The sequence below is a fragment of the Lepidothrix coronata genome, unplaced genomic scaffold (genome assembly GCF_001604755.1).
Source record: "Lepidothrix coronata isolate B3197 unplaced genomic scaffold, Lepidothrix_coronata-1.0 Scaffold6, whole genome shotgun sequence".
In the NCBI taxonomy this organism is placed as follows: Eukaryota; Metazoa; Chordata; class Aves; order Passeriformes; family Pipridae; genus Lepidothrix; species Lepidothrix coronata.
In genome coordinates this window covers 7,418,667-7,445,490 of record NW_016690186.1, presented here as the reverse complement: position 1 = coordinate 7,445,490, position 26,824 = coordinate 7,418,667, and the positions used below count along the sequence as shown (strand labels likewise).

Below are 26,824 nucleotides of genomic sequence, written 5' to 3'. Positions count from 1 at the left end.
CTTACTAGCTAGGAAATATCCCTAAGTGATGTAAAAGTATTTTTTCAGCACTCCTCAGTAAAGGTGCTTGCTTTAGTATACACATCAGATAGCATGGTCTAAAGCAGTAGGTGCAGGTCAATTAAGTAACACTGAAAACCAGTTTCTGGTGAGGTCTATGTCTTGCAGGGGCTCTACAGTGCCACTCCAATGCTCCCTACCATAGGAAGTGCATTCCCCCTGTACTTGGCACCAAGCTGCTCAGCAGACCTGCTTCTTCCTCCAGAGAAAGAGGAAGCATACAAGATCTTTATGTCCTCTTCCTTCGAACTCAAGCAAGGGTGTTTAGGGAATGGGAACTCCACTCGTGATGGTGATACAGCCTCATTCCCTTGCACAGGCACTGTCTGCAGCTCCAGCTGGGACATCTCCAGCTCTGCTGAAGGTGATGATGGAAGGATATCCTGAGCATCATTAAGTTCTCAGTATCAAAAAGAGAAGCAAATCATAAAAGATGGTTTGAGCAACCTGATCTAGCGGAAGGTGTCCCTGCCCACGGCAAGGGGCTTAGAACTAGATGATCTTTAAGGTCCCTTCCAACCCAAGCTATTCTTTAATTGTAAGGTGGTGCCTAAGAACAGCCTATTTAGTAGATGTTGTGGATTCTCATCTCCCCAAAAGCCACAGTTTCTTAGCATCAGTTAGGAAACCTGGAATGCTGCTTAATAATGTTGAAAATCACTCAGGAGCATGGGACCCACTGAATCATAACATCATGAATTGTAGGCAAAGTTTAAAATTAAAGGATGTTTTCTGAAGTTAAAAAGAGTAAGAGTGCAACCAAACAGCAGCAACAACTAATGTTCAAAATGAGAGTTTTACCGACTGGTTTCCCAGCATCCATTTCCATGAGATGTGGCAGCTGGCAAGTTCTCTGCAAGACCATTTATTTACTCCCTCCCCATCAGATCCTTTGTTGGAAGTTCATGACTCCCTCAGTGCTGGTGGGGATTAAAAGTAAAGGTGTAATCTATGTTAGAGCTAATATATGTTTTGTACTATAATGAGCCAATATACTATTATGGATCTTGTGGTCAGCTCACTGTGTTTGATAAATACGATCAATACATGTTATTCCCCTCTGAGATCCCCCCACCATCATCTTTTCATACTCACCTCTTGCCAGTAGTCATTTGGGGATAATTATCCCCGCCAAGAGCCTACCTCTAATGTGCCCACTGTCTTTGGTTCTGTCATAAATTGGTCTGATATGGGCACTAAGATAACAAACCTGAACTGTATTGCTATTATTGCTGTTATTTTACTAGTTCCTTGATCCTAGAATAGGGCTAGCAATCTAATAATTTGTATATATAATTTACTGTAGTAAAATTCTATGTACCTAACAAATTTCTCCTCATCAGATATTTGCGTAACCGATTATTCCTACCTAAGTTGAGGAACGATGTCCTAAGCTAGAATACTCGTCAGCAACACTGTCCACAGCTTTTGTTCTCTGTGAAGTAATGGACCACCTCTTCATTTTCTTTCCTATCAGTATCTCTGAATAATTATAGCTCATTTGGTGGCTTGCCTTAATTTAATTTCAATGTGTTCTACTATTATTTTAAGCTTTTTCCTAACAATGAGAGCTTTCAGTGCACTTTCTCCTTTGTTTGAAGGCACTGATGAGCTCTTGACCATCCACTGGGGTAATTTGTACATATACCATAGTATAATTTCTTTATAATAGTATAATTTTCTTTATAATTTCTTTAAGGACTTGCCAACTCTCCTGAAGTTCTTTTTTATCCTTTTTTTCCCACGTGAAAGTTTTTATTTTCTGAGATTACAGATGTCTTTTTTTTTTTTTGTGGAAGTTTGTTGTTTGTTAGGTTTCCTGAGGAAAAGTGAACTCCTTGACAAAATTCAGCCAAATTTGACAAATTTCATGTAACTCTGAGAGAGATGTTTCAAGACATTATACTCCTACTATCACCACGAAAGAACCCAGCTAGGAAAGAAATGAGATTTTATAAATACTTCAGTTCAGCAGAGTGTTGTTAGAGCTCAACCTGTTAGGCATCAGAGAATCCAAACATATATTTACTCTTGATAATACAATGCAAAAATGGCAAGGTTGTCTCTGGTTGTTCAAAACATTATTTGCTCCTCTCCTTCCTTCCTTTTCTAAAAGTAAAATCGTTCCACCTCATGATCCCTTACTTGAGGTGCCATTAAGCCCTGCATGGAGAGATGATTATTCACTGATGAAGGAACACAGAAGGCACCTTCCATGTGGCTCCTTTCCTCATGCCTTCTGTATCAAAACTCTCCTAGGAACCTGCCTGCATTCTGCTGCATCCTTTTCCCAAGACATGTTTCAGAGCTACCATTCCCCATTATCCTCAGCTCCTGCATTTCAGATGAGTCGGCTTGGTCAGTCAGAGAATGGCCATGTACATCTTAGGCAGATCTAAATTAGAGCCTATAATGAAATCTCACCACAATGACTGTATTTGCTCTCTTCCTACTTGGGAAGACCATTCAATTGGTCAACTTTTCATACCTCAGAGAAGACGTACTGCCTTATTCACTGACAAAGCATCTCCCCTCTTCAATTTGAAAAAAAGATGTGCATATGTTAATGTTCAAGACCAGTAAATAAATAAATAGAACTGTGTTTCTATTATGCCAATGCAGTTACAGCTTCAATCATACACTTAAGAATCTTTCTGTACATTTCTGTACTTACTGCACTTACACATAAACATCTGGAGTTTTAAGCTTATTGATTCAGTATCCTCATTCCTGTTCCTCCTCTGATCTTACAATATAAACCACCTCCTTTTATATAATCTTCAGTTCCTGACACTTTCTGTTTCTGGGCACTGACATCTTCAACTGGGGGGGGGACTGCCTGTACATCGGAAGTCGTGTGGACTTTGCAGTACTGTGTCCAGCCTTATCCCACCCCTCAGCAAAGAACCCGATGAACTGGAGCAAATTCAGTGGAGGGCCACCAGGCTGAAGCGCTTGCCCTTCCATGGAGAGGAGATTGTGAGCACAGGGCTTGTTCAGCTCAGATGAGATGGTTTGGGGTGGGACCTAAGAGCAGCCTCTAAGCATACAAAGGTAGGTCAGCAAGAAGACAAAGCCAGGTACTTCATGGCAGTGAACGGCTGGAGAACAAGAGCTAACAGGCATGGGCTGAAGCAAAAGAGGTTCAGACTTGCTAATAGAAGAAACTTTTTCATGTGGAGGAAAGTCAGGCAGGGGAACATGGTTCCAGAGAGGTTGTGCAGTCTCCATCCTTGGAGGATGATCAGCAACCTGAATCTGACCCAGTTTTGACCAGGAGGTTGGAGTAGAGACCTCCTTAGGTCCCTTCCAATGTGTATTAGTTTATTATCTGAATTGTTGCCTTCTGAAAATGCCATCAGTCATCAAAGTTGTTGTAAACCATCGAGTTTGTCCCTCTCCCCCCTGTGTTGCCACTGGTGCTACAGACCCTCACTTGTCCTTGCAAGTCTCCTGGGTTACATTAAAGAAGCCTTTATGCTTATTGATGTTTCTACGTTTCACCATCTATTCTTACTCCTAGTTATCTACACCCTCCCTTTACTCAAACATGATTTTTTTGCTTTGAAAGGTTACATTGCTCTCAGATTCATCAGTGTACAGTATGGTGGATAGATGGACCCTTTATACTCTCAGGCCCACAGATCTCAGGCCTGCCACATTTTAAACTCCAAATTTCTAAAGAGTCAAAGGAACTACTGAAGCAGGCAAATCAATCAGTCTCCATGTTCCTTGTCAGCAGAATCGGTGTCATATAAGATTCCTGCTTTTCTGCCTTCCCTGTTTCCTGCCAGAGAGCCAGAAAACCTGAAGCAATGAGAAACTGAAGAACACAGTAGAGGCAATTTAGAACTAAGCTTTTGAGGTAATAAAGTATCAGTGCTGTCTTTATAGCAAGACCACAGCAACAGTCGTAACAAGCACCAATGAACACCAGGCTCCATTAGACATGTTAGCATGCACGCCAGGTACTTGTAGTGGTGATAGATACCCTAGTACTCACCAAGCATCTATTTACGGTCCTAAGATCATCCACTTGCCATCAACCAAAAATATTCTGCGGGATACAACAGAAACCTTCATACCTGCCTCAGTTTTGCTATGTGCTTACCTTTCCTGAGCCTATGTGGACACAGGCTGATGATAAATCTGAAGCCAGTGTCACACTAGCAAATACTTCATCATACTCCGTTGGGCAGGCTCTCTGTGCTTATGAAATTAGAAACTCTGGCATTTATAGGCAGAATCCTTTTTACACAACAGTAAGTTTCTAAAGAAGGTTTTCCATGGTAGAAGGCAAACATTTTTTTCCGAGTTGGAAACAGCTTTGTGAGCATATCGTTATCTAGGTGCTCAAATAAGAAAAGCTAGCTCTGAAATGATCTGTACCTTTGCTGGGGTTAAAAAGAGAAAAAAAAAAAAAAGGAGAGATACCTTTTGAGATTGACACAGTATCAACTTAGCAAGCAACTATCTTAACAAGCAAAGCCATAATCAGCATTTAGAAATAAATTCTAAGAATTGTGGCACTTGTTTACTTTGTAGCCCTGTGGAAACAAAGTCTAAAGGCTCTATGCTGAGAAAAGCTACATCTGCAAAAATGTAAAGGTGGCAACTGGAGACTGAAAATGCTTCACTTGAAGTTTGCAAAAAAAGTCAAGAGGTACAACTGATGTAACTTAATTTCATGAAAACAAAATGTGTATTTCTATCAAGCCTGCCCTCACAAATGGCATTTTTCTACAAAAAATATCTGTAATGAACCTGTGTCAAGATGCCAACGCACTTCTGGCAACACCAACTGCAGTAGGTGATTAGAATTTATGCTGTGTAAAATTAACTTTTAGATTAAATGAAAATTATGAACCAAAATGCAAAAGCATTTATATGGCAATTCACCTAGGCCATTTGTTTAAAAAGTGTCACAGCAAGTGAAAATAACGCAGTGGTCCGAAGACTTCACAGACTATTAGCTCTGGCTGTTCCAGCATCTTCCTTTCCAGCCCCAAAGCTCTTCCCACCAGAAACCCAAGGTGTACATCTGTAAAACCACTGACATACTGAACTGCCTTCATTTCATAAGACCAAGTGGAGAATGGTAAGAGAAAATTAGAAAAAATCTATAGAAAACTGAAAAATCTTTCCATTGAAGAATCAGATCTCAAGAAGGGAAACTAGACGTTCCGCTAGATTAGCCAGAATTTTTCTTGAAAAATTGTGTCATGGAAAGCTTAGCACAGTTGAGTGGAAGTACCCATCATCTTACAAGATTGAAATCTAAGTATTTCATTACTGACATTATTTTGGAGATATATTTAGCCATAGTGAAAAAATAGTTTTCTGAACAGAACATTTCAGCTCTACAGTTCAGTTTAATTCTGGAACGTACACCAACAGTCTGCTGCTAGTAATGTCTACTTCCAGATTTTGCAGAGTGACATTCTAAATGTTATGATTAAAAAAAAAATCTAAATATACTCTGAACATTTACTGTCGAGGCACCAACAGAAGTATATTCCACACTCTAGAATACTGCTTGTTGCATAAAGCTGTGAAACATGAGGTTCTATATTCTTTCAAAGTAAGCTTTTTGTCTCCTCTAAGTTAAATGTGCTCATGAAAGGAGGTTGCAGCAAGGTACCGTTTGGGCTCTTCTCCCAAGTAATAATGATAGGGCAAGAGAAAATGGCCTCAAATTGTGCCAGGAGAGATTTAGACTGGGTATTAGGAAAAATTTTCTCCTCCAAAAGGGTTGTCAAGCATTGGAAAAGGCTGCCCAGGAAGCAGTGGAGTCACCATCCCTGGAGGTGTTTAAAAGATGTGTAACTGTGGCAGCTGGAGACATGGTTTACTGGTGGACTTGGCACTGCCGGGTTAATGCCCTTAGAGGTCTTTCCCAACCTACACAATTCTACATTCTTATGTTTCCGTCCAACTCATTTTTTTTTTAATCCTACAGAGCCCCTGGAGACTGAGTTTGCAGTTGTCCATGTCGTAAGAAGCACTTCCTCTTACCATTTTCAAAGGTGTTGCCTTTAATTTTCATCATGTCAGTATCCTTACAAAAATTACACTGTTATGTGCTGCTGGTTTATACATATACATCTGAAACAACCCCAAACATACCAGACTTGTTCTTGACCACTTGTTACCTACTTATCTTTTACCTGAGCTATCTTTTTGATATGGGAGAGACAAGCTTGAGCATAGTAATTCCGAGCTGAAAAAACTCCAATCAGTGTTACAGTGTTTTGTTAGGTGTTCCATATCACTGCTTTTGGAATATTTTGGTGGCACTGTGACTTCTGACACCCACTGAATGGAAGTTTTACTGTGCTATCCACTGGACTGCTCCTGACAGCTGATTAGCCATGTATGAATAAACTGGAATTATCCCACCCAGTACTCTGATTGTAAACACCAGTAACTTCTGAAGATCTGCAATGTATGCTCCATTGCATTTCTACAGTTTTAAGTCCCGCATAATCTCCTTTCCAGTGCTTTGCAGTCCACCTTACTGCATGCTTTATTTTCATGGTAGTAGCTTCTCAGACAACTTCAGGCTTTGTGAACATAAAGATCAGTTTCATCAGACTGTGCTACGATTTTGTACTATAATTCTAGCAGACTGAGTGTCAGCTTTTATTATCCTTTTTGTTTGTTTGTTTTTGTTTGGGTTTTTTGTTGTTTTTTTTTTGTTAATGAACATCTCATTTAGCATAGTACTTAATTTTTTTAAAAAACTTACTATTTTATTCAGGTATCTATTTGCTTTAAAAGGTTTTTTTGGGGTTCATTTTACAGGATTTCTTCCTTATGCTTCTGCAACTGCTGCCCACGTAGGGAAAACCCGCTACTTTCTTTTTGAACTTCTTCAGGGCTTCTGGCAGAATTCCACCTAGACTTGCTGAAGTAACATTTTCTCTTAATTTTGTAAATTTAAGTATTCTATCCTTTTTTGAATCTAAAATCTGATCTTTTTTAAAAAATCACATTGAAGTGTTTCAGCATCCTCTGTGGTGAGAACTGTAGAAGTACAATGATATTTTTGCATTTAAGTCCTTGCTCCCCTTTAATCAGGTGCATTTTCTCAAAAAAAAAATCAATTACTTTAAACGTTTTGAAGTAATTTAGGTATGAAAATGGAAGTGGGACTATTTGCAAAAAGATACATTTATCCTGCTCTATAAAGCAAATGCTTACTTATGTTACAACATTGTGAAGTCAATTTCAATTGAAACAGTGAGCCAGCCCTTTTGTGAGTTATTCACAGAGCAGAAAAGGAAATAAAACCATATGAAAAGAGCAAAACACAATGGCAAAAATCACGGCCCTACAATAACTAAAAGTCACTGAATGCATTAACCCCTCCTCTTTATTCTTTGAACATCTGTGTCATTTTTGTTCACATACTTGATTTGCTGTGCCAGTCCCCTCCTTATTTTCTACATTCTACATGTGAAGTGCCAATTCCAATACCGTTTTTACTAGTTCACTATTGGGTGGATTTTATTTCATAAGGAAGACTTACTAAAACGAACCTTGTATCTTGCCATTTCATGCTGGTCCTCTTGTGCGTTCCTGCTTCTTTCATTTAGGGAAAACTGGTTCCTTTTTAATATATCATTTTAGTAGAAATACTTTTGCGTGGAGCTATCTCCTCTCAAGTTGTTCTTCTGGCATAGTATCAGAGGAATAAGGTAATTTTTGTCACCACCAATTAAAAAGTTTTACGAAACAGGACCGTTATAAAACAATTAAACCTTGCAAATGCAGTAGTCTCTAGGAGGGAAACCCTGGAGGAAATTCTGCTTATTAAAATTGCAATTTTACTTTCCATTAAAAAGGAGAATAAGACAACAGAAGATGGGTTGGCAAGACAAATTATTTCTTAATGTCAGTTGAGCTTATTTCAAATGAGATAACATATCTACACCAGGTTGGGTTCAACATATTTTTGTCTCCTCAACTCATTTATCTAATTCAGTCATCTTGATTATAGCCTCATGGACCTTCATTTTCACAGGAAGAATTTCTTAACAAACAACCTACACAACATGCTGATTACTGAACAGTTAATTCTAATTAACTTGGCTATGGCAAGAGAATTTTGATAAAGTCCTAGACTGCAAGTACAGTTTGGTTATTCTAGCCAAACTTCTATAAAATCAAAACCCACAGCAGAGTCTCCAGACGAGACATCAAAGTGATAGGGATCTAATTTAAAGAAACAAATGAGAAAATTAAAATCACAAATAATTTATTCTTCCGTTAGAATTCATGGAGTACAGTTTTAAATAGCAATGAAGTACACAGTGGTAGAAAATTGGCACAGAACCTACAAGCTTTTCATTCATAATGTTCCTTATCCCGTATCTGTTCAAATCTTGATGTGTATTTTCTACTGACTTTAAGAAAACTGTTTTCCCTTTAAAAAGGATGAACAAATTGAAAATCTTGTCTTTCATGTATAATGCCATACATATTAGGAACACCAGTTGACTTTCTTTTTTTTTTCCCGAACATTGATTGCCAACTGAAAAAAACCAAAATATTATTTTACTCTTGGACTAATTTTAACTTTTATCCTTTATAAATGTTGCCAGGAATTCCTGAATGCAGATATTTCTGCAGAACAGAATATCCTTTTACTTATCTGATACACAGTTGCAGTACAGTCTCAAAACCAATTTTTTGTGTACTATGCTATTGATCAAGGTGCTGCCTCTATCTCACATGCAACACTAGAAGCATTAATGCAACTCAAAACAAAATTTGGCATTTACCTCACCAACAGGTTTTATATTTGATGTTATAAAACATCCCCTTGGTCTCATGTTAACCAATAAGAAAAACAGACACACACAAAAAATGCCCCCTTTTTAAAATTATTAACTCCCTGTTAGAAAAGTTGTCCCGGTTCCGGCCAGGACAGGGTTAATTGTTGCAGTAGCCAGGAGGGGCATGGCTGGGACCCGGAGGTTATTCTGCACCACCTCAGGTCATTTAGCCTGGGGTGGTTCACTAATTGCTGGGCTCCACGGGGTGAGCAACTGTGTGTGACTCATTTGCCTCTTTTTTGTACCCTCTGTCATTAGTATTGTTGCTGTTACTGTTTGTTTCCTGTTTTCTTATCTCATTGCTGTTTACAGTAAACTACTCTTATGTCAACATGTGATCTTTACCTTTTGTGCCTCTAATTCTCCTCTCCAGCCACCCCAGCAGAGGTGGAGGGGGAAGCAGGCATGTGGTTTGGAGTGTGTCAGTGGGAACACAAAATTGGGGAATACCATTCCTAAACCACAACAAAAGTTTAGATAGGTTTTACAAAGTCCTCTAGGCTATTTTGATACATAAAAATTATTCAACTAAAGGTTAAAATACACTTATACAATACAGTCCTGTTCTCCATATTCTTTTTCAAGTTCTTTGCATATTCAAGCCAAGTAAAATTAACACTTGTCATTTTCTTTGTTATTGCAATTAATAAGAGGGATTACAGCTTGCTTATGCAAAGCTCTGACAAAACACTTGAGAAATAAAACCCAAACGTTTGTTACCCAAAAAACGTTGCAGAAAATTGTCAAACTGTTAGAAACAATTTTTACAAAACCGCTTCACTCAGAAAAATTGGAAAGCTTAAAAAATTAATCTTTGCACAAGACTATATTACACTGTCTTTAATTATGTTCCCATTTAGATAACTGGGATTCTCTACCTTTGTACGTGAACCTGTCAGTGATGTAGGATGCTCTCCATCTTTTTTCACTCTTATCTTGATCGTACACCATTTCAAGACTAATACAATCAAGCACTTACCATGTCCTACCCATTTTAACAGTAGATTTGTTATCCTGCCCAGCGAGTAGTGTACTGTCTTGCATATTCACCCCATGAAAAACATTATATACAAAATATTGCTGCTGTAAAAAGTGTGCATTTCCCCTTTCCCCCCTACAAAAAAAATCCATGGAAAAAAATATTAAATTCCCATAACCTTCATAAACATACAAAGCTGGTTCACACCTTTCAGTCAGTAACAGTCTATTTGACATACAGTCCTCAACTCACTGCAAATTGTTATGTCACAGATTTTCTGTCCAATATTGCCATCTAGAGTAGAGATGTGAAATCAGTTTCTGAGAATCTACAGTCTTTAATAATTAACCCATAAAGACTGTATACCGTAACACAGCCACAAGATTTTTCCAAAAGCTAGGTGGAATGGGAGGTTCTCATCTTGGGAAGATGTCCACAGTGCTGAGGAGACAATATGGCTGCTAACAAATATTGCCTACCGGAATGTGAGTACTTTTTCACTGTTGATAATTTCCATATTGACCCTAAAAAAAATTTCAAAATATATAATTAGACCACAAGGCACATTTTCCTGTATTAAAAGCTGAAATCAGAAGACCATCCAAATAAATTGTGATGTTAAAAGGTGGAAACAAATAACAATAAATGATAAACTGATATAAGTAACTGGTATAGTTTCATCTCACTAAAAATCCTTTGTGCTTTGATGTAAAAGTAAAACCAATGACACGGATTTAAATCCAGGAACCTGGATCAAAAGAGTATACCTTTACATTCAAAAGACTGCTGTGAAATTTGCAGAACATCAGCAAAAAATAAAAGATGGGGATTACTTCCCACCTGAACTTTGAAAATTATTTCAAAAGGACAAGGTCACCTAAATTCAAAGTAATTTGGGAAACTAACCATGACACAGAGATACCTAAAAATATCCACCTATCAAGCATTACAGAATTGTACATGTATCTCAAAAACCAAGGCACATCCCAGTGAACATGAAGAACTAGTCCACATATCCTATGGGAAGCAATTATTCCACAGATCCAATACACAGAGTTATTACCCTTATTGATATTCTCCTTCTTTTGAAAGAATGTCATGTACTGCAGAGGTGGGCAGAGGTGAAAGCATCAATGCTACAAGCTTACCATGATCCTTCACCACAGGGTTCAAGGCTTGCAGAAGAAAGCACTGTGCTAGGAAGTGAACGTGTCCCGAACTGCAGTCCTGCCACCATTCTGTGTTAAGTACCATCACGGTAAGGTGGTATTTTAAATTTCAGTTTTATGTTGCAATGTTAGTTTTGTTACCTTGTAATATAACAATCAGTCATGAAGAAGAGTTTCACAACAGCTGCTAGATGAGAATTTAAGCAGCGCAATTCCTATGGGAATGGCTAGTATGAAAGAGAGGTCTTCTATAATTGAGTTTCCCAGTGGAACTTAAACTGCACAAACTAGAGGAGCAGAGCCTATCTACAGAGAAGGTTATCCACTCCTACTGTAAGAAAAACTGAAAGAAACTCAGCAAATTATGATTAAGTTTCCTTGACCCAATATTTGTCAAAACCAAAGAATTTTGCTGTAGCTTATTGTTTGCAGAGGAAGTTACCAGTTCCGTGCACAAACATTTTGTTTATCTGATAAATAATTAGAAGTAACTGCATCTCTAAACTACCACACTGAAAGACTTTGTTCCCTCTTGTCTTTTTTACTTTCTGTAGAAAGCAAGCCAACTGTTCTCCTTTAAAAATGTGGGCAACTGTGACTATTCTCACTTCCAAGGGAAAGTTTTTCTTGAAAGTTCAACTGATCTTCTACTGACATATCAGGATTTTATTTAAATGCTAGAACCTCAACTTGATCATTTAGTTGATCTTCATTTTATTTATGCCAAGGAAAGTAACAGTGTATGTTTTTATGACATTTCTGAATGATTCATACTGCAAAGATTAGGTTTTTTATAGTTTAGTACCTTCTACAGGAATAAAACTTCTGCTTCATCCTGTAATTCTAAGACAGATTTTTCTACAGGAGTCCCTCACTACAACTCCAGCCTGAAGTTACGGTGGGTTGTTGTGTTTTAAACTTATCTTAGCAGTGGTAGGAAGGAAGCAGTTGATTTTTGGGACACTGCTTTCCCATGTTCGGTGCCCCCTGATACTGCTCAGAGAAAATCTATGCACAAAGAGGTTTCATGTCTTCCCGTACAGCTCTACAGCTAAAAGACCTCAGTTGCGCACCTGAGATGCTTTTGCAACTGGAGAGGAAGATTAGGATTAGGATTTGTGTTTGCGGAAAATCAATTCAACTATTTCTACTGCAAAGCAGTGATGAAAAATGATCCACCATTAGATTTAGGAACCTTATCTTTCATTTTATTTATTCATCATGAGGTTATGAAACCTTATACTTAATTTTTAAAGTCAAAAAAGATTGTCTGGAGGGCCTCACTTTGCCAAATTGCATTAAAACTTAGCAAACTCGGGAGAAAATGACTAGTCACAACTCCAGACAAATGATTCTGGGTAAATCACCAAGAAATAAAACCCGGGAGAACTGTATATACATACCTGAGACATCATGTCCTCAAATTCATTACTTTAAATGTCCATAAGAATCTTAAGATTATTAAATGAGTGTGTAAGAACCACAATTTTCTCATCAAACGAAAGAATACCTGGTCATATCCATAAGGCCTCTGCTGGGGTGGCTGGGGTGGCCCAGGCTGCGTGGGTCTGTATCCCCCATACTGCTGGCCTTGTCCTTGTGGATAATTGGGATACTGAGGTCCTGGACCACTCTGGGAGGGGCCTGGAGATCATGCAAATGAGAAAAAAAAAAAAATTAAATTAAAAAAAAAGACTATTTAAGGTGTTGGAAAGAAGAGAACAGTAAAAGCATTGAATTTTACAGCTGAGCAGGGTTAAGAAATATCACTACTGTGTAGTTAGGTCTTTTGAGTGGCCCTCCTTTCTCCCTGGAAAGCACCTTTGCTGACAGGGCCTGTGCTCCACCCACAGAAACATTTACCTTTATTTATATATTCATTGTGTAATACCAATGCATTCAAGTTCCACAGACAAGGTCATAGGACAGAGGAGAACAAGGCAAGAAATGATGAATGATAAACATGAACCCTTTCCAGGATTTAGGGAAGCAGTCTCCTCCTGCTGTGTGCTGCTCCAGTTACAGAAGTTTATAGTGCCAGGAGCAGCCAGATGATCAGCATTTGGACCTTCTGAAGAGACCAGCAGCACCTCACTGCCAGAGAGTGAGTTCTCACACCACAGCAGGCAATCATAAATGGGACGTCAGGCAAGCAAGTTCTATGCATACAATGTGGGATGTGACAACCAGTAAAAACTATTGTGGGATGGAAAAAAAGCACCATCTACTCCATACTCCTCTGGTAATATTAGCTTTCCAGAAAAAGGCTAGGAAAAAATCCAAAACTTTGACTCCAGTCTTTTTTGGCTGTAAAAAGAAGTTGGTTTTTTTGTCAGTACAAACTCTTTCTGTTACTATTCACAGGGACTCAGCCTGTCTAGCACTGGAAGCTGCCATAAGACAGTGTAGCCTCCAACACTGGGAGAGATGGTGTACTGTGTATTTCAGTGGCACTCCATATGAATCCTTTGCAGTGGATCTGTTAGATTTTTCAACACTATCCCTGAAAACTGTCTCTCCATTTTTAAGAGCTGAAGACGTGCAGCTTTTCAGAAGTGCTTTCTTTTAAACAAACCAACACTTTTTTTCCCTCCCCTCAGAAGAAACAGATGTGTTGATATGGTGCTCGAGAGGGCTAGTTTTAGATACAGGCACTGGACATTTAGATGACATCAGCTGGTAACTCTTTCAGTAGTATCTAAGATAGTCAAAAAGTTGACTTGGAGAAAAAAAAGCTCCATAAGCTATTACCATTCTCCTCAGGCCTCAAATCCCCTTGAACTATGCAGTTTCAGCTTTCTACAGTGAAACAAAACCTTAAAGATTGATAATAATGACTGAGATATTGATTTTTTTTTGCAAATTAGAAAGCAATTAAATATTAAATTGAGCAAGAATACGACATCCGAAAAACTGCTGTGTTCATCTGACAAATGAACATGGGTTTATTTATTCATGGTAACCCTTTATAACTGAACTCTAAATATATTCACTGACAGATTTTATAAAATAAAAATGGAACTTCAATAACTATTTCTGCTAAAACCCAGTAATTTAAAAGTATGCTATTTTTTTTTTTACGAATTACATTGGGTAAGTCCCTCCATCAGTTTTCCTTATCCCTTTTCTTCTAGTATTTCTTAACCTAAATTTTCTGAATAGGTCAGATTTTATTTCTTTAATTCCATATTCAGAGCAGTGAGCTACATGGACCTCCACTCTGGTCTTCATTCTATTCCTATGTTATGTTTAGAAGAAAAGAAGCACCTGAGTATTATTTTAGAACTATCAATTCAACCATAACCTCCAAAAGGAAAACACCTCCTAAATCTCAGTAGATCCTCTTAAAACTTAACTCTGTCTCAACATAACTAGACTTAATGTGAATCTGGCATTTATCTACATGGCAAACAAATCATCCCTGCACTTCCTCACATACCTACAACGCTGATAGTTTTAGCAGTTAAACCTACAAAAAAACTAAAGTTAAAATATATATAGAATGTATGGAATTTCAGAGAAAATTGTAATTATGGAACTTCAGAGATTTTTTTCTTCTGTGACAAATATTTACAACTTTACAATGTGCAAGCATGTAAAACTTAAAAGAGCAGTATTTTCAGTATACTCTTCTGACCTCAAGTTTTCAGAAGTAATGCACAAACATTACATACTACCACTTTCAATTTCCTGTTTGGGAGGTTTTCCTTGAATCCAGGGACTACACTATCTTACTCGTGGCAGAGGGTTTCTCGCTCCTGCCATGTATCAGAAGGTGTGCACTACTAGTGAAATTTGTAAGACAAACTCTTGTGAAAGTTGCATTTCTGTACTGATCACTAAAAGAATTTTCAAAGAATGATTCATGTACGTTGGACAAAGTTTTAAACTAGTTTTTAAATAATTTTGTTCTAACTGGCAAATTCACAGGTGAAAAGGTATAAAAGGCTCTTTGTCATCTTTCTGACTGTGTTCACCTACAGAGGACAGAAAAAAGCAGAGTCTTTCTGGGTCCTTCTAAATTAAAGACACCCATTATAATACTTTTTAGTCACCTCCAGTTTTCTGTGCTACTGCACTCTCCTAGACTGCCAAGAGACCTAATTCCCAAAAGAATCTGTCTTCTAAGCTTTCTTGTTTTGGCCCAGTGAAAGGGCAGGCATACAGCTGTTCTGCACAGGGCTGGCCTCTGGACCCAGTAAAACAGGGATAGAATAATATATAACAAGGGTCTCAGTCGTTTCTGTGACTGCTGTCTGTGTCTTTAGGTTCTTACCATAACCCTGCTGTTGTCCTGGATAGCCTTGTTGGCCAGGATATTGCTGCTGTTGTGGTGGGTAACCCTGCTGTTGGGGTGGTCCTTGATATGCATCTTGCTGCTGACCATATTGCGAGTTTCCTGTAAGATGATTGCAAGAAAGCAAAAACTTATAAAGATACCTATTTTATTTTTTTTTTCCTTCTAAGATGCACAGCCAACAACACAAGAACAAAATGAAAATGCAATATTGATTTCAAAAACTGAACAAAACAAAGAAAACTCAAACCAAACAGAAGGAACTCGGCCAAACAAACTGCAGTTAAAGCCAATTTTGCAAAGTTGAACTGCAGCACTTTCAGCATCTCTGCCAAACGAGCATTACATTTACTGGAACATCACAGTCATAAGATCATGACTACGCTAAATAAAATAAAACAAAAAAAAAGACAAAATTAAAGACAGCTACAAGAGCACAGACTAGCTACACAAGATCAGCAAGCTGTTTCCTAACAGCACTATAATTATACAAAATATATACACACACAAAAAGATATACAACTGAACCAACAAATTTATGTTTAAATAAAAATTTCCACTGAGGTAAAAAAAAAAAAAATCTCTAGAGTGTTTTAGTCATTTTACTGTTGTTAGAAATGGCAAATTGTGGTTATATATTTTTAGGTGTTTGCAAGAAATTATTCTGAAGGCTTCAAGTTCCCTGCAATTTTCAAGACAGCCAGCAACTAGTATTCTACAAGAGCTTTGCATGGGTATAAGTTGTGTTGTGTGAGAATTTTTGTTCCCGTTGCGGGTGGGGGAGGAAAGGGAATGTATGTGCGTATGTGTGTGAAGGTATATAGATACCTCCTTCGTAGTAATGTTGTGAGGAATCCTCATAAGGCCTATCGTAGCCTTGTTCAGGATACGACGGTTGCTGATAACCGTAATCATTATGACCTACATCAATTCGACAAGAGACAGGAAGAAACGTTAATGGTCTCTGAGTGAAAACCCTAAAAATATTTCATTTCTCAGAAAAATGAAAAAAAAAAAATAAAAATTTCAACTGGATATACATGAAGAAGAATTTTCAATTGCACTAGCCAAAGACTTATTAATATGATTTTCTTTCATATGAATTAACATGTGACAGGGGGAAAAAAAAAGCTTAATGCAGTAGTTCTAGCAACATCACAGCAAGGGATGGTCTTAACCTTCTGATAATCCTTGTTGGGGGAGTAGGGGGGGAAGTACTTTATCTTTCACTCAGAAAAAAATGAAAGCATTTAGGCCTTTCACATGTAAATAACCTGAATTAAATTAGAATGAACAAAGAAAGCAATTATCATACTTTGTCTAACACCTGTTCTGCTGATCTCCAATTCAAAAGCATATGCTAAAAGCAGTGTGAAATATAACAAATAAAGCTCAATAAAGTTATGAACCATAGTCTACATTAAATTCAGCTTTTAAGTGACAGAAAAATAACATTCTCAAGGTTTTCCCTACAAACAGAATTCCTACTTTAAGTCTTAAAAAACTTTTCCTATTATATTCCAGTCTTGAGTAGATTCATTACAAACAATCCTTCCTATTCAGAGACTACAGGCATCTCTGATTAAGAAAGCAATATATGCAGTAAGCACCCCACCTGTTGTTGGTTTTCATACAAACATATTTTGTCTTACAAATGATCGAAATATATCTTATTGATAATTGGGTCAAGAAAACAAGCCAAAACTTTGTTTACATTTGAAATTTAATAATACGAATTTGGAATAAAATTTTGAAATAAGGAAAGGAGAAAACAGTTCTAAAACTCAGTTGGCCTTTGTTATTAGTTCTGCAATTGTACCATACGTCACCGATTGAATCTTATATGAATACTTAACCATTAAAACAATTCTTAAAACATATTGTCTTTGCATTCTATATAAGAGTGATAATGAGGTGATGCCAAAGATTACTCTTTGGAAGGAACAGGTCTTAAAAGCAATCTGTGTTGTCACAGAGCTGTTGATGGTAACACCAAATTGCCCTTACTAGAGTAAATTGCTGTAACCATTTAGTGTTCATGTGTGTAACATAAATGTTCCAAAATGAAAGCCTTAATGAATTAATGCAACTTGTAAAATAACTCTGCACATAGATCTCCAAAAATTAACACATGTAAGCTTAGACAGATGTGTCTTGATGTATCTTAAAATCAATTTAATGGATATTAAATTCAAACAACTAACTTGTATCCCTCTATTTGCAATGAGTAGTTGCTTTGGCAATGACACAGCTTTACTTTGTATATATTTTTAAAACATTAACATATACCACACTCCCTGAATTTAGTAAGATACCATTAAGTTGCACACATGGTTATCACAGTAGTCATGAGTCAGCATCCTTGTTCTCCCAGTCTCTGCTCAGCCTGAAAACAAGTTAATTTCAACTTTTCTAACTTATAACACAATCCAATAACCTTCAGCACTCTGTATTCCAAGAGGTAGGAAGACAGATTTATGAAATTCAAAGTTTCGGTCTTGTCTTGAAAGCAATGATGGGACACAATCTCTTCAGGGCAGGGACCATTTCATTCCTATATACAAATTAAACTAAAGGCCCACACCATAGCAGCAATAACACATTTGTACGACTTACATGAAAACTAAACACTAAGTAAAAAAAATATAATATTTACAGAAAAGCCACATATTTTTAGCAAGTTTTTTCAGTTCAATAAAATTTTTAATAAAAGGATATCGCCCCCTCTCTTATTGATAATAAAGTAATGACTGTTTTCATTCATCTCAATCATACTAGATATGCTAAGGAACTCTCCATACTTTTAGATAAACCAATTATTCCAATTCATTTTTAAATACTAAAACTGTTGTTAAGAGTTTCAAATGGGAGTAATACCAATTACATGCTTAAAGTTGCAAATTTAACTAGTCACAGTAAGTCACAGTAATTTAAACTGTAGTAACAATTCTGAATTTGGACGGTTTTGTAAATGTGAGGTATGATATCCAATTACTATTCTTGCCTCATCCTCTAATTTTGGGCATATGACTACATTAGTATTGGGCAGGTATAGAAAATGGGAAAGTTAACATTTATGAGAGATTACCATCAGGGTAATATTGCTGGTTCATGCCTTCTGGAGGACCTTGTCCACCATGACTGTATTGGTCCCCATAATAGTCTTCCTGGCCTGAGTACTGCTGTGGTGGGCCTGAAAAACCACAACCAGTCAATACGTAAATAACTTGTTTTCTCTGTTATAAAGCTGCTAATTTCTGATTTTAGTATGAGAAATATTTCTCAAATGTATTCCCCACCCATATTGTTGCATTACAGACAACATATGTAATCCGGTTTAATTAAAAAAAGAAACAAATGTATCCATCCATATATATACACACACAGTTGTTTGACTGGACTAGACTGAGAACATACATATCAAACCAGGTTTGAGCTCATTTTAGGAATGCATATAGCATACTAAGGTGTTAAAAATAAAACTATTCCTTGGCAAAAAGGACTGGAAAGAAAAAAAAAAAAGAGAAGCAATACTGTGGAACATTGTTCCTTTTTTTGTAACTGAGTGAATTCAGAACCAAGCAGGTACTCTGTTCCTTTTCTGTACCTATCATTTAAATATCAAAACAGAATTCTGCATCAGCATATCTGAGACGCATAATTTCAGAATGCATAATCTCAGAGAGAACCAAAAAAAAAAAATAGAATATCTGTCTTCGTGTTTCATGGTGATACCAGTAGTCTCTTGCTGCAAGAACCACCCTTAAAAAGTAATAAAAAGAGTGTGCAAACAAAGTCTGTGACACCAAGTGATTTGATCAAAATTTGGTGTAGGCAAGTGATGTACAATAGTTTTAAAAATGGTTATTTAAAATCGATGTAAGTGCACCAAAGTGAATTTCTACCTTGCTGTGGTGGCCTGTATGGAGGGATCTGTCTCTGACCCATCATGTGATTTCCTTGGTTAACTTGGCCCATCATTCCCATCGGCGGCTGCTGCCCCTGGTAGTGCTGGCCACCTGCCTGCGGCATGTTGTACTGCTGGGAGGGAGGCTGCTGGTGCATCATTGGGCCTGCAAAAGGACAAGCAGCAAAAATGTCAAACATGCAAAAGTTATTTTAGGTTAAATCTTTCCAAAAGAACATGGAAAACCCAACCTTTAAATATGGACCAAAGAAGGCTCTGTATTTCTAGTGCTCTCATAAGGATTTGTTGTTTCTATGCACATGCAGGTGATCACTTCAGTAACCAAACTACAAAACAGAAGTCAGCCTAAATAAGGTTGCTTTTTAGGTGATTTTTCTTTAAAATCACAGAAATTAGTTTAGACATGCACAAACATATGGAAACACTTTTACCATTTTTGATTGGTTTGTTTCAAAAGCATCTTCAAAAAAAGTTCAGGTGAAAACCTGATGGTGAAACTCTGGTAAGTCATAGAAAAATTATTTAACATTTGTGAAATCCTCAGGGCATAGTTTTAATGCACACACAGTTGTTGTTATAGTCCACCAAAAAGCCACTGAGCTGTTATCACAAAATACATAATTTTATTTAGCCTGTAAAGACAAACCACATGTACCAGTCAGGCAATCTCGCAACAGGCATATGCAGAAAAACTAAACCCAAAAAATATTCTTTCATATCAAGCTGCACAAAGTTTCTGTGACCCATGGAAAGAGACCAGGAGAGATCAAGTACTGTCCATATTTTATCAACTGAGAAAATCTGATTAAGGTTGTACTTGGAGAAATGCAAATTTCAGTAATGAAAACAGACAGTTAAAGAGCACCCTACTGACACCAAACGGCAATGAAAATGATGATTACGCCATTTCATTATATGAGATTGCAGGTTAGATTGATACAACATTTAACAAAGCACAGATTCTGTGCTTCTTCTGCAGTACCACCTCAGAAAAGAGTTACTCCAGTATTAAAAATATGAGGAGGAAAGAATTGTGACAAGGAGCTAAACTTTTTAAACAGCATGTTAATTCCAACCACTTAAGAGATACTACACGCTTTGTAAAGGTGAAATCCTAAGCTTTTTTTTTGCCTTTTTAAAAAATAATTTATTTTATAAACTCCAAAGACAGCAAGTCTAACTAGCCTCACTAAAACCCAAAACAAACTATGACACCAAACTAGCAGAGCCACTCCTAAGCGTCATCCCAGGAGAAAAAGGAAGATATCACCTACTTTTCTGTATGCTCGATTTTGCCATTCCATTCAGTATTTTTAAATAAGTAGGTGCTGGAGCACAAGAAGGAAGTCCTGTGTGAAACCACAGCACTGGAAAATTACCTAGATCCAGTCAATAGTGACAATGGATTTATATAAGTAAAGGAATACACAGTCAGATCCTGTCTATGTGGGGTTATGAAGGAAAGTTAAGACAAATAATTAATGTCTGAATTAATTTGTATGAATTCAAAGTGCTTTAGTTAAATCCCATTAAACCCCTGTGTGGGATCTCTCAGTGAGAAGTGGCGTAAGCTTCATTTTACTCTGAAGATAAATATTGGCCACACTTAAAAAGATCCAGTTATGCTTCTATCCTTCAGAATGGCAAGTTTCTGTTTTAAAGGTTTCTAATTTAAAGTGTAAAAAAATTGCTTAAATTGAGATGTGATTATTTTTCACTTGGCAAAAATGTTTCATTTTTTGATATTCTAAATGAGTTCGTAATTTAGATCATTCCATTTCACTGCTCCTCTGTTTGGAGGTACTGAGAATCATTAGGCAGCCTTGAAAAAAAATAAAAACTTGTTGCCATAATATTCCTAGATCTCAAGAAAGCTTGTTAATTAACAATATTAATATTAGTCACAATACAATGTGATAAAATGTGTTGGGTCCCCATGGTGCAATGTAGAGGTTTTCTGTTTGCTTTTTAAATTAGAACTTCATTAACGCTTTGTAGAGCCACAATGAGAATTCACTACCCTGTATCAGGCTGTGTTGTGTTCATAACAGAAAGCCTGGCTTCCTTCCAGTTTGGTTCACATCTCCCTCTTATTAAGAAGACACCTAAAAGAAGCACCACAGTCTCTATGGTCTCATGGAACATAACCCTTTTATGCAGTAGTTTTGAGGGGTGAGGGAACTTTGAATTTGTATTTCCTTTCGAAAAATCAAGCCTACAAGAAAGCTACATATATTCATTGCGTAATACTTAATATGACATAAAATCTCAATACCTAATTAAAAACGTAGACTACTAGCTCATGATCTAATTGGACCTGGACAAACTTGATAGGTGGGCCCAAGAGAACACCAGGAATTTCAGTAAGTCCAAGTGCAAGGTGCTGCATCCTAGGTCAGGGCAGTCCCATACCTGAGCACAGACTGGGAAACTTACTGAGAGCAGCCCTGTGGAGAAGAACTTCAGGGTTCTCATGGTTGAAAGCTGGACATGAGCTGGCATTAGGTGCTCTCAGCCCAGAAAGCCAACCATGCTCTGGGCTGCACCAAAAGAAGTATGACCAGCAGGTCAAGGAGGTGATTCTGCCCCTTCTCCGCTCTGGAGACCCTGCCTGGAGCACTGCATCCAGCTCTGAGGTCCCCAACACAGGAAAAACATGGACCTGTTCAACCAAATCCAGAGGAGGGCCACCAAGATGATCAGAGAGATGGAGCATCTCTCCTACAAAGACAGGTTGAAGGAGCGTGGAGAAGAGAAGGCTTCAAAAGACCCTATTGTGGCCTCCAGTACCTGAAAGGGGCTTATAAAAAGAAGGGAAGACAGTGAAAGGACAAGAAGTAATGGATTTAAATTGAAAAAGGGTAGGTTTAGACTAGACGTTAGAAAGAAATTCTTTACTGTGAGAGTGATGAAGCACTGGAACAGGTTTCCCAGAGAAGCTGTGGATGCCCCATCCCTGGAAGTGTTCAAGGCCAGGCTGGATGAGGTTTGAGCAAGCCGGGCTAGTTGCAGAAGTACATGGCAGGGGGGTTGGAACTAGATGATCTTTCAGGTCCCTTCCAACTCTCATCATTCTATGATTGTGTAATACTTTCTAATATTTGTAGCAATTGTTTCTACAACCCCCTTAAAACGCAGCTGTTGAATCTCTAATCAGGTCACAAAAAGCTACACTTGGTGGAAGTCATGATCTCTTCCAGACTTGGAGATATCACATACAAAGTTCACAAAACTGTGCACTGCAAGAGAATGCTCGTTGCTTTCAAAAACTCTGCATAGGAACTCTTTTTTTGTCAATTTCGAGAACTATTTATTTCAGAGAGGACAAAGTATCTCATTTGTACACAGCTAAAAACGAGTCCGAGAAAATATTGTGTAGGATTATCTCTGTAAAATATGCAAGTACACAAGTAGACTATTTATTGGATTTACAAGAAACTATTTAAACTTAGGTAGTACAAAAGTCCTGTAAATGTTCCTGTATGTTCAGAAGGCAGTTTTCACATGTCAGTATACTGGAAGTATTCCTGGGATAAAAGTCTGAAGATGCTAACTAGTAATACTGTAGGTCCTGTGAGGAGCGCAGGCAATTTTTGCAGTCATTAAACAGGCGTTTGAAAATTGCATGATGTAGATCCAAATCAGTCTTATGCAGTCAGTGAATGTATAAAGCAAGCCAGATAACAGATGAAAACTGAACTGCTCTTTGTTCAATATAACTAGTCTACATTATCAAGAATACACCACATTTCTGTTTAGTAGGTGTAGACAACTTTGAAATGAGCAGCTGAGGGGAAAAAAACCCTCCCTGTGCTCCAGACAGTATCTCATAAGGAGGCCTCATGTACAGGGAAGAAAAGGTTATGTGGATTTAAGCAAAAATGGGCTTCTACCTAATCTTCCTGTAAGTGCAGTGACCCAGTGGCAGCCTCCTGACAAGAGAGCACTTCAGAAAAGTGACAACCTAGTCTTCACAAATATAAGATAAATAGAAAGAAACAGAAATGCAAACTAAAAGTAGGTCCCAGAGAAAGCTAACAAATCGGAGAGCAGAAATGCATTGAGGATGAAAAGAGCTGCAGAAAAGTTTAGTGGTTTAAAAATGTCTCTTAGCATTGTCCCTTCTGCTGAAACTCAGGTACTGGCAGTAAATGCTATGAGAGGACAAGATAACTGCTGACGTGGTTGAAACTTCTGAAGAAGCAGAGGAAGCACATACAAATGAACGGGTGACTCTGCTGTTCTGACTGGGAACAGGCAGGTATGACCAAAAAGCAGCAGTACAAGGTATTATTTCTTCAGTCTTCAAAATTATGTTGATCTTGTTGCTCAGAAGATCAATAGACAGATCAGTAGACACTCCTCCACACTTGCTTACTCCACAAAGTTCTCATCTCAAACTCAACTGTAATTTCAGAGATCATTTAAAAAACAGTATATAAAATGTCATACAAAAAAATTCCTTAGTTACCAATGTTGTCTTTCATGTTTTACACCAGGAAAGAAAGATGAAAGAACAAGCTCTGTGGTAGCTGTTTATATCTTGTTTTTTCATGACAAAACTACAGTGTCTTCTACAGCTAGATATCCTACAAATCCAGCTATAGCATGATGGCATTTCAGAATGGGTGGCAATTTTATTTCCCTTTAATAGGTTAGATGTCAAAAAAAATTGAGACTTCCCCGCTTTCTCCATGACATCTTGACTACGCTAAGAAGTCAAGGTATTGAAACGTAACAGTCTCTGCTTACATGGGAATGAACAGATGGCAAGACATTCACAAAAGGTACTGAACCTCAGAAATCACTTTATTCTGGTCTGTCATACCCTGAATACATTTATATTTCAGCTAACATTAGATGTTCCTATCTTTATGCTCCTTTTTTATGTGGACAACAAAAGCACAGGAATCTGCACTGGTCTCATCTCTGATGTTTCCATGATCTCCTCATATTTGCTTGTAAGTAAAAGAGCTCTCAAATTTTGATGGAATTTTTTTAAGTTTATATAAATGAAATTCACTAAAAACAATCTCAGCACCAGATTTGATAACTGGTCTCCTGGAAATTATCAAGTCAAGATAATATTCTCTTATAGAGTTCACCTGTTAAAAGTAACCTGGTTCCCCTCCCTTACCCCAAGCAACATATAATGCTCATTAAATACCGGCTGGGAGTTTGGTAACTTCGCTTCAAGCACTTCTGGCAAGGGAACGGAATCCTAGCAGAAGAATCCAAGAAACACAAGTCTCTGAGACGGCCAAGCTTAGCAGAAGGATCTGAGAAACAGTTTCTGAGATGACCAAGCTATAATTTCCTGGTCCTTACTTTTAAAGTGTATTAATTCTACTGTTTAATATTATTATTGTTATTCTCTGACTGTGAAAGATCTGGTCAACATAAGTAAGAGGAATTTTCACGTAAGTTTCAGGTTTCAATAAAACCATGCTTACACCTCCCCTCGGAAAAGTCAAAAAACTGACAACTTGAAATTTTTTATTCAACCTAAGTAGCTTCCCATAAAAGAAAGAAAAGATACATCCATAAGAATGGAGTTTCTTCCACAGTCACCCAGTTCCTGCTGCTTCCTATCTTTTCCAAAAAGGTAGCCAATATTCCTTGCAGATATCCCAGGCTGCTAAAATAGTTTTTTAATCAAGAGTCATCTACAGAATCTTCCACTTGAAACATTCTGCTTCCTAAATCAAAAATTACTAGAATTCCTCTTTTAGCTAGACTGACTATATAAAATCAATACCACGACAACTTTGCTTCTCATTTAAGGTATTCCTCTGGCTAGCATTTGATAAACTAGTGCAAATCAATAATGACTTCACAATGGAGACAGAAAGTAAATCCAACAATGAGTTCTGCTACTACACAGTTTATTTCTTAATTAGCATTTTTTCATTTTTTTTTCTTACTAACACCATCTGCCTCCCAAGGTGTATATACAGCAAGATGTTTTGCTAGCAAACGCACATAAAAAGTTATGCTAAAACCACCCAAGTGTTAGATCAAACCTTGCTGCGTGTTACGGTGTCTTTATCTATTATATAACACTATGCTTTTTTTCTTCCCTCTAAAAGTATTGGCTTCAATCAGCACACATAAGCAGATATCACTCACTGAAAAACTACTTCAATATTTTGTTTCCTCCTAATTGTTCATGTGAGATGCCATGCCTAGCAAACACTGAAGACAGAATTATTAATTTACTTATCGGTTTTCTTATGGTACCCATAAGTAAAATGTCCAAATCTTCATAATGAATATACTTTCACAACACCCCTGTGAAATCAGATGGTATCATAATCTTACCATCAGATTCATTCCTCTATAGATGAGGAACCCATGTAGGGGAAGATTAAGGTCAAAAACATCTACTAATTTTTAACAGCCAAATTGAGATGCTAAGACCTCATCTTGAGGGATATTTATAATTATATTTAGCTAGTGCTGTTATTAATTGACAGATGTAGTAGGATCTCTCATTCTCAGTATGGATCACTCCTTCAAGACAAAGAAACAAAGCATGCTTTGGGGTTCACAAATGTCTCCTGACAACAATGCTGAGATTCGGAAATTTTGTTCATTTCTGTTTCTGAATTGCAGCACATGCTACCAGTTAAGAAACTTTTGTGTCACAATCCATTTATTCCCTTTTAATTAAACTGCACTAAGCGCATTTCCCAGCTGCTCATTCTTGATTCTTCACTTAGATGAGAACCATGCAGTGTCAATGCTTGGCTGAGACCTCTGCCCAGCCAGACTGAAGCTCGGCTACCTACCTAAATCTCACGGTCTCACAGATTTCTCTGTCGTTCTCTGCCCTGCTGTCTTGTCAAGAGAGTGAAGATACAAAAATACTACCTCTAATTTGTCACCAAATTTCAATACACATGTAAAAACTAAGAGTAGAAAACAGAGAAAATGTACTAAGCAGACCTGATTGGGAATAATCTTAGGTTAAAAATCTCAGCTACCAATACATAACAAACATGCGAATCTTCAGGCTTGGACTTCCTCCCTCACAGGTATCCAGAACAGTATTTTCATTTAACAGTAAATAGCACCTTGCTTGCATCACAGACAAGTTTCAAAGCTTTCACTCTAAAGCAAGGGGCACCCGCACTCCAACATTTATATACGAAGTGCTCTATTTACTAATGTTTTTGGGAGATAATGAAACATATTGAAGAATGCAATTTTTCATGCCACTGTCAGAAACGACTCTCTATTTCTGTGAAGCCTCTGCAAAAAAGGAGAATCAGCCTTGTAGCAGACACTTGGAATAGAAAAAGTCTCAGCCTAAAGGGTCAAAATTCAGCAGAAACAGAGGTATGAAACGTGAAAGCTTACCATGGCCGTAAGTACAGGCAATAGTACCAGTTGTTCTAACTAGAGATTTTGCTCTTGTTCTTGAACCTATAATTTGGTTATTTTTTCAGAACAGAAACCTTTTAAGTATCTTTCTGCCTAATTTCTAATGAGCAATTTTCAAGTTTGACACAGCACTGAAAACACAGAAGAGGAGTATTACAAGGAGGA

General features: G+C 37.5%; 1 protein-coding gene across 6 annotated transcripts in view; it reads right to left on the bottom strand.

Moving 5' to 3' along the window:
• Nucleotides 1–8,303: 8,303 nt before the first annotated feature.
• SS18 (SS18, nBAF chromatin remodeling complex subunit) overlaps nt 8,304–26,824 on the bottom strand; it is a 45,047-nt gene continuing 26,526 nt past the window's right edge. For 4 of the 6 annotated variants that reach the window (XM_017833220.1, XM_017833211.1, XM_017833249.1 and 1 more), the window contains 6 exons: nt 19,251–19,418; nt 18,434–18,538; nt 16,174–16,266; nt 15,325–15,447; nt 12,559–12,692; nt 8,304–10,403 (listed from right to left, as the gene is read on the bottom strand). In XM_017833220.1, the coding sequence (XP_017688709.1) occupies nt 10,377–10,403; nt 12,559–12,692; nt 15,325–15,447; nt 16,174–16,266; nt 18,434–18,538; nt 19,251–19,418 (650 nt within the window). In that variant the 3' untranslated portion in view covers nt 8,304–10,376. The remainder of the gene's footprint in view (nt 10,404–12,558; nt 12,693–15,324; nt 15,448–16,173; nt 16,267–18,433; nt 18,539–19,250; nt 19,419–26,824) is intronic. The other 2 variants (XM_017833230.1, XM_017833241.1) reach the window with 2 other exon arrangements.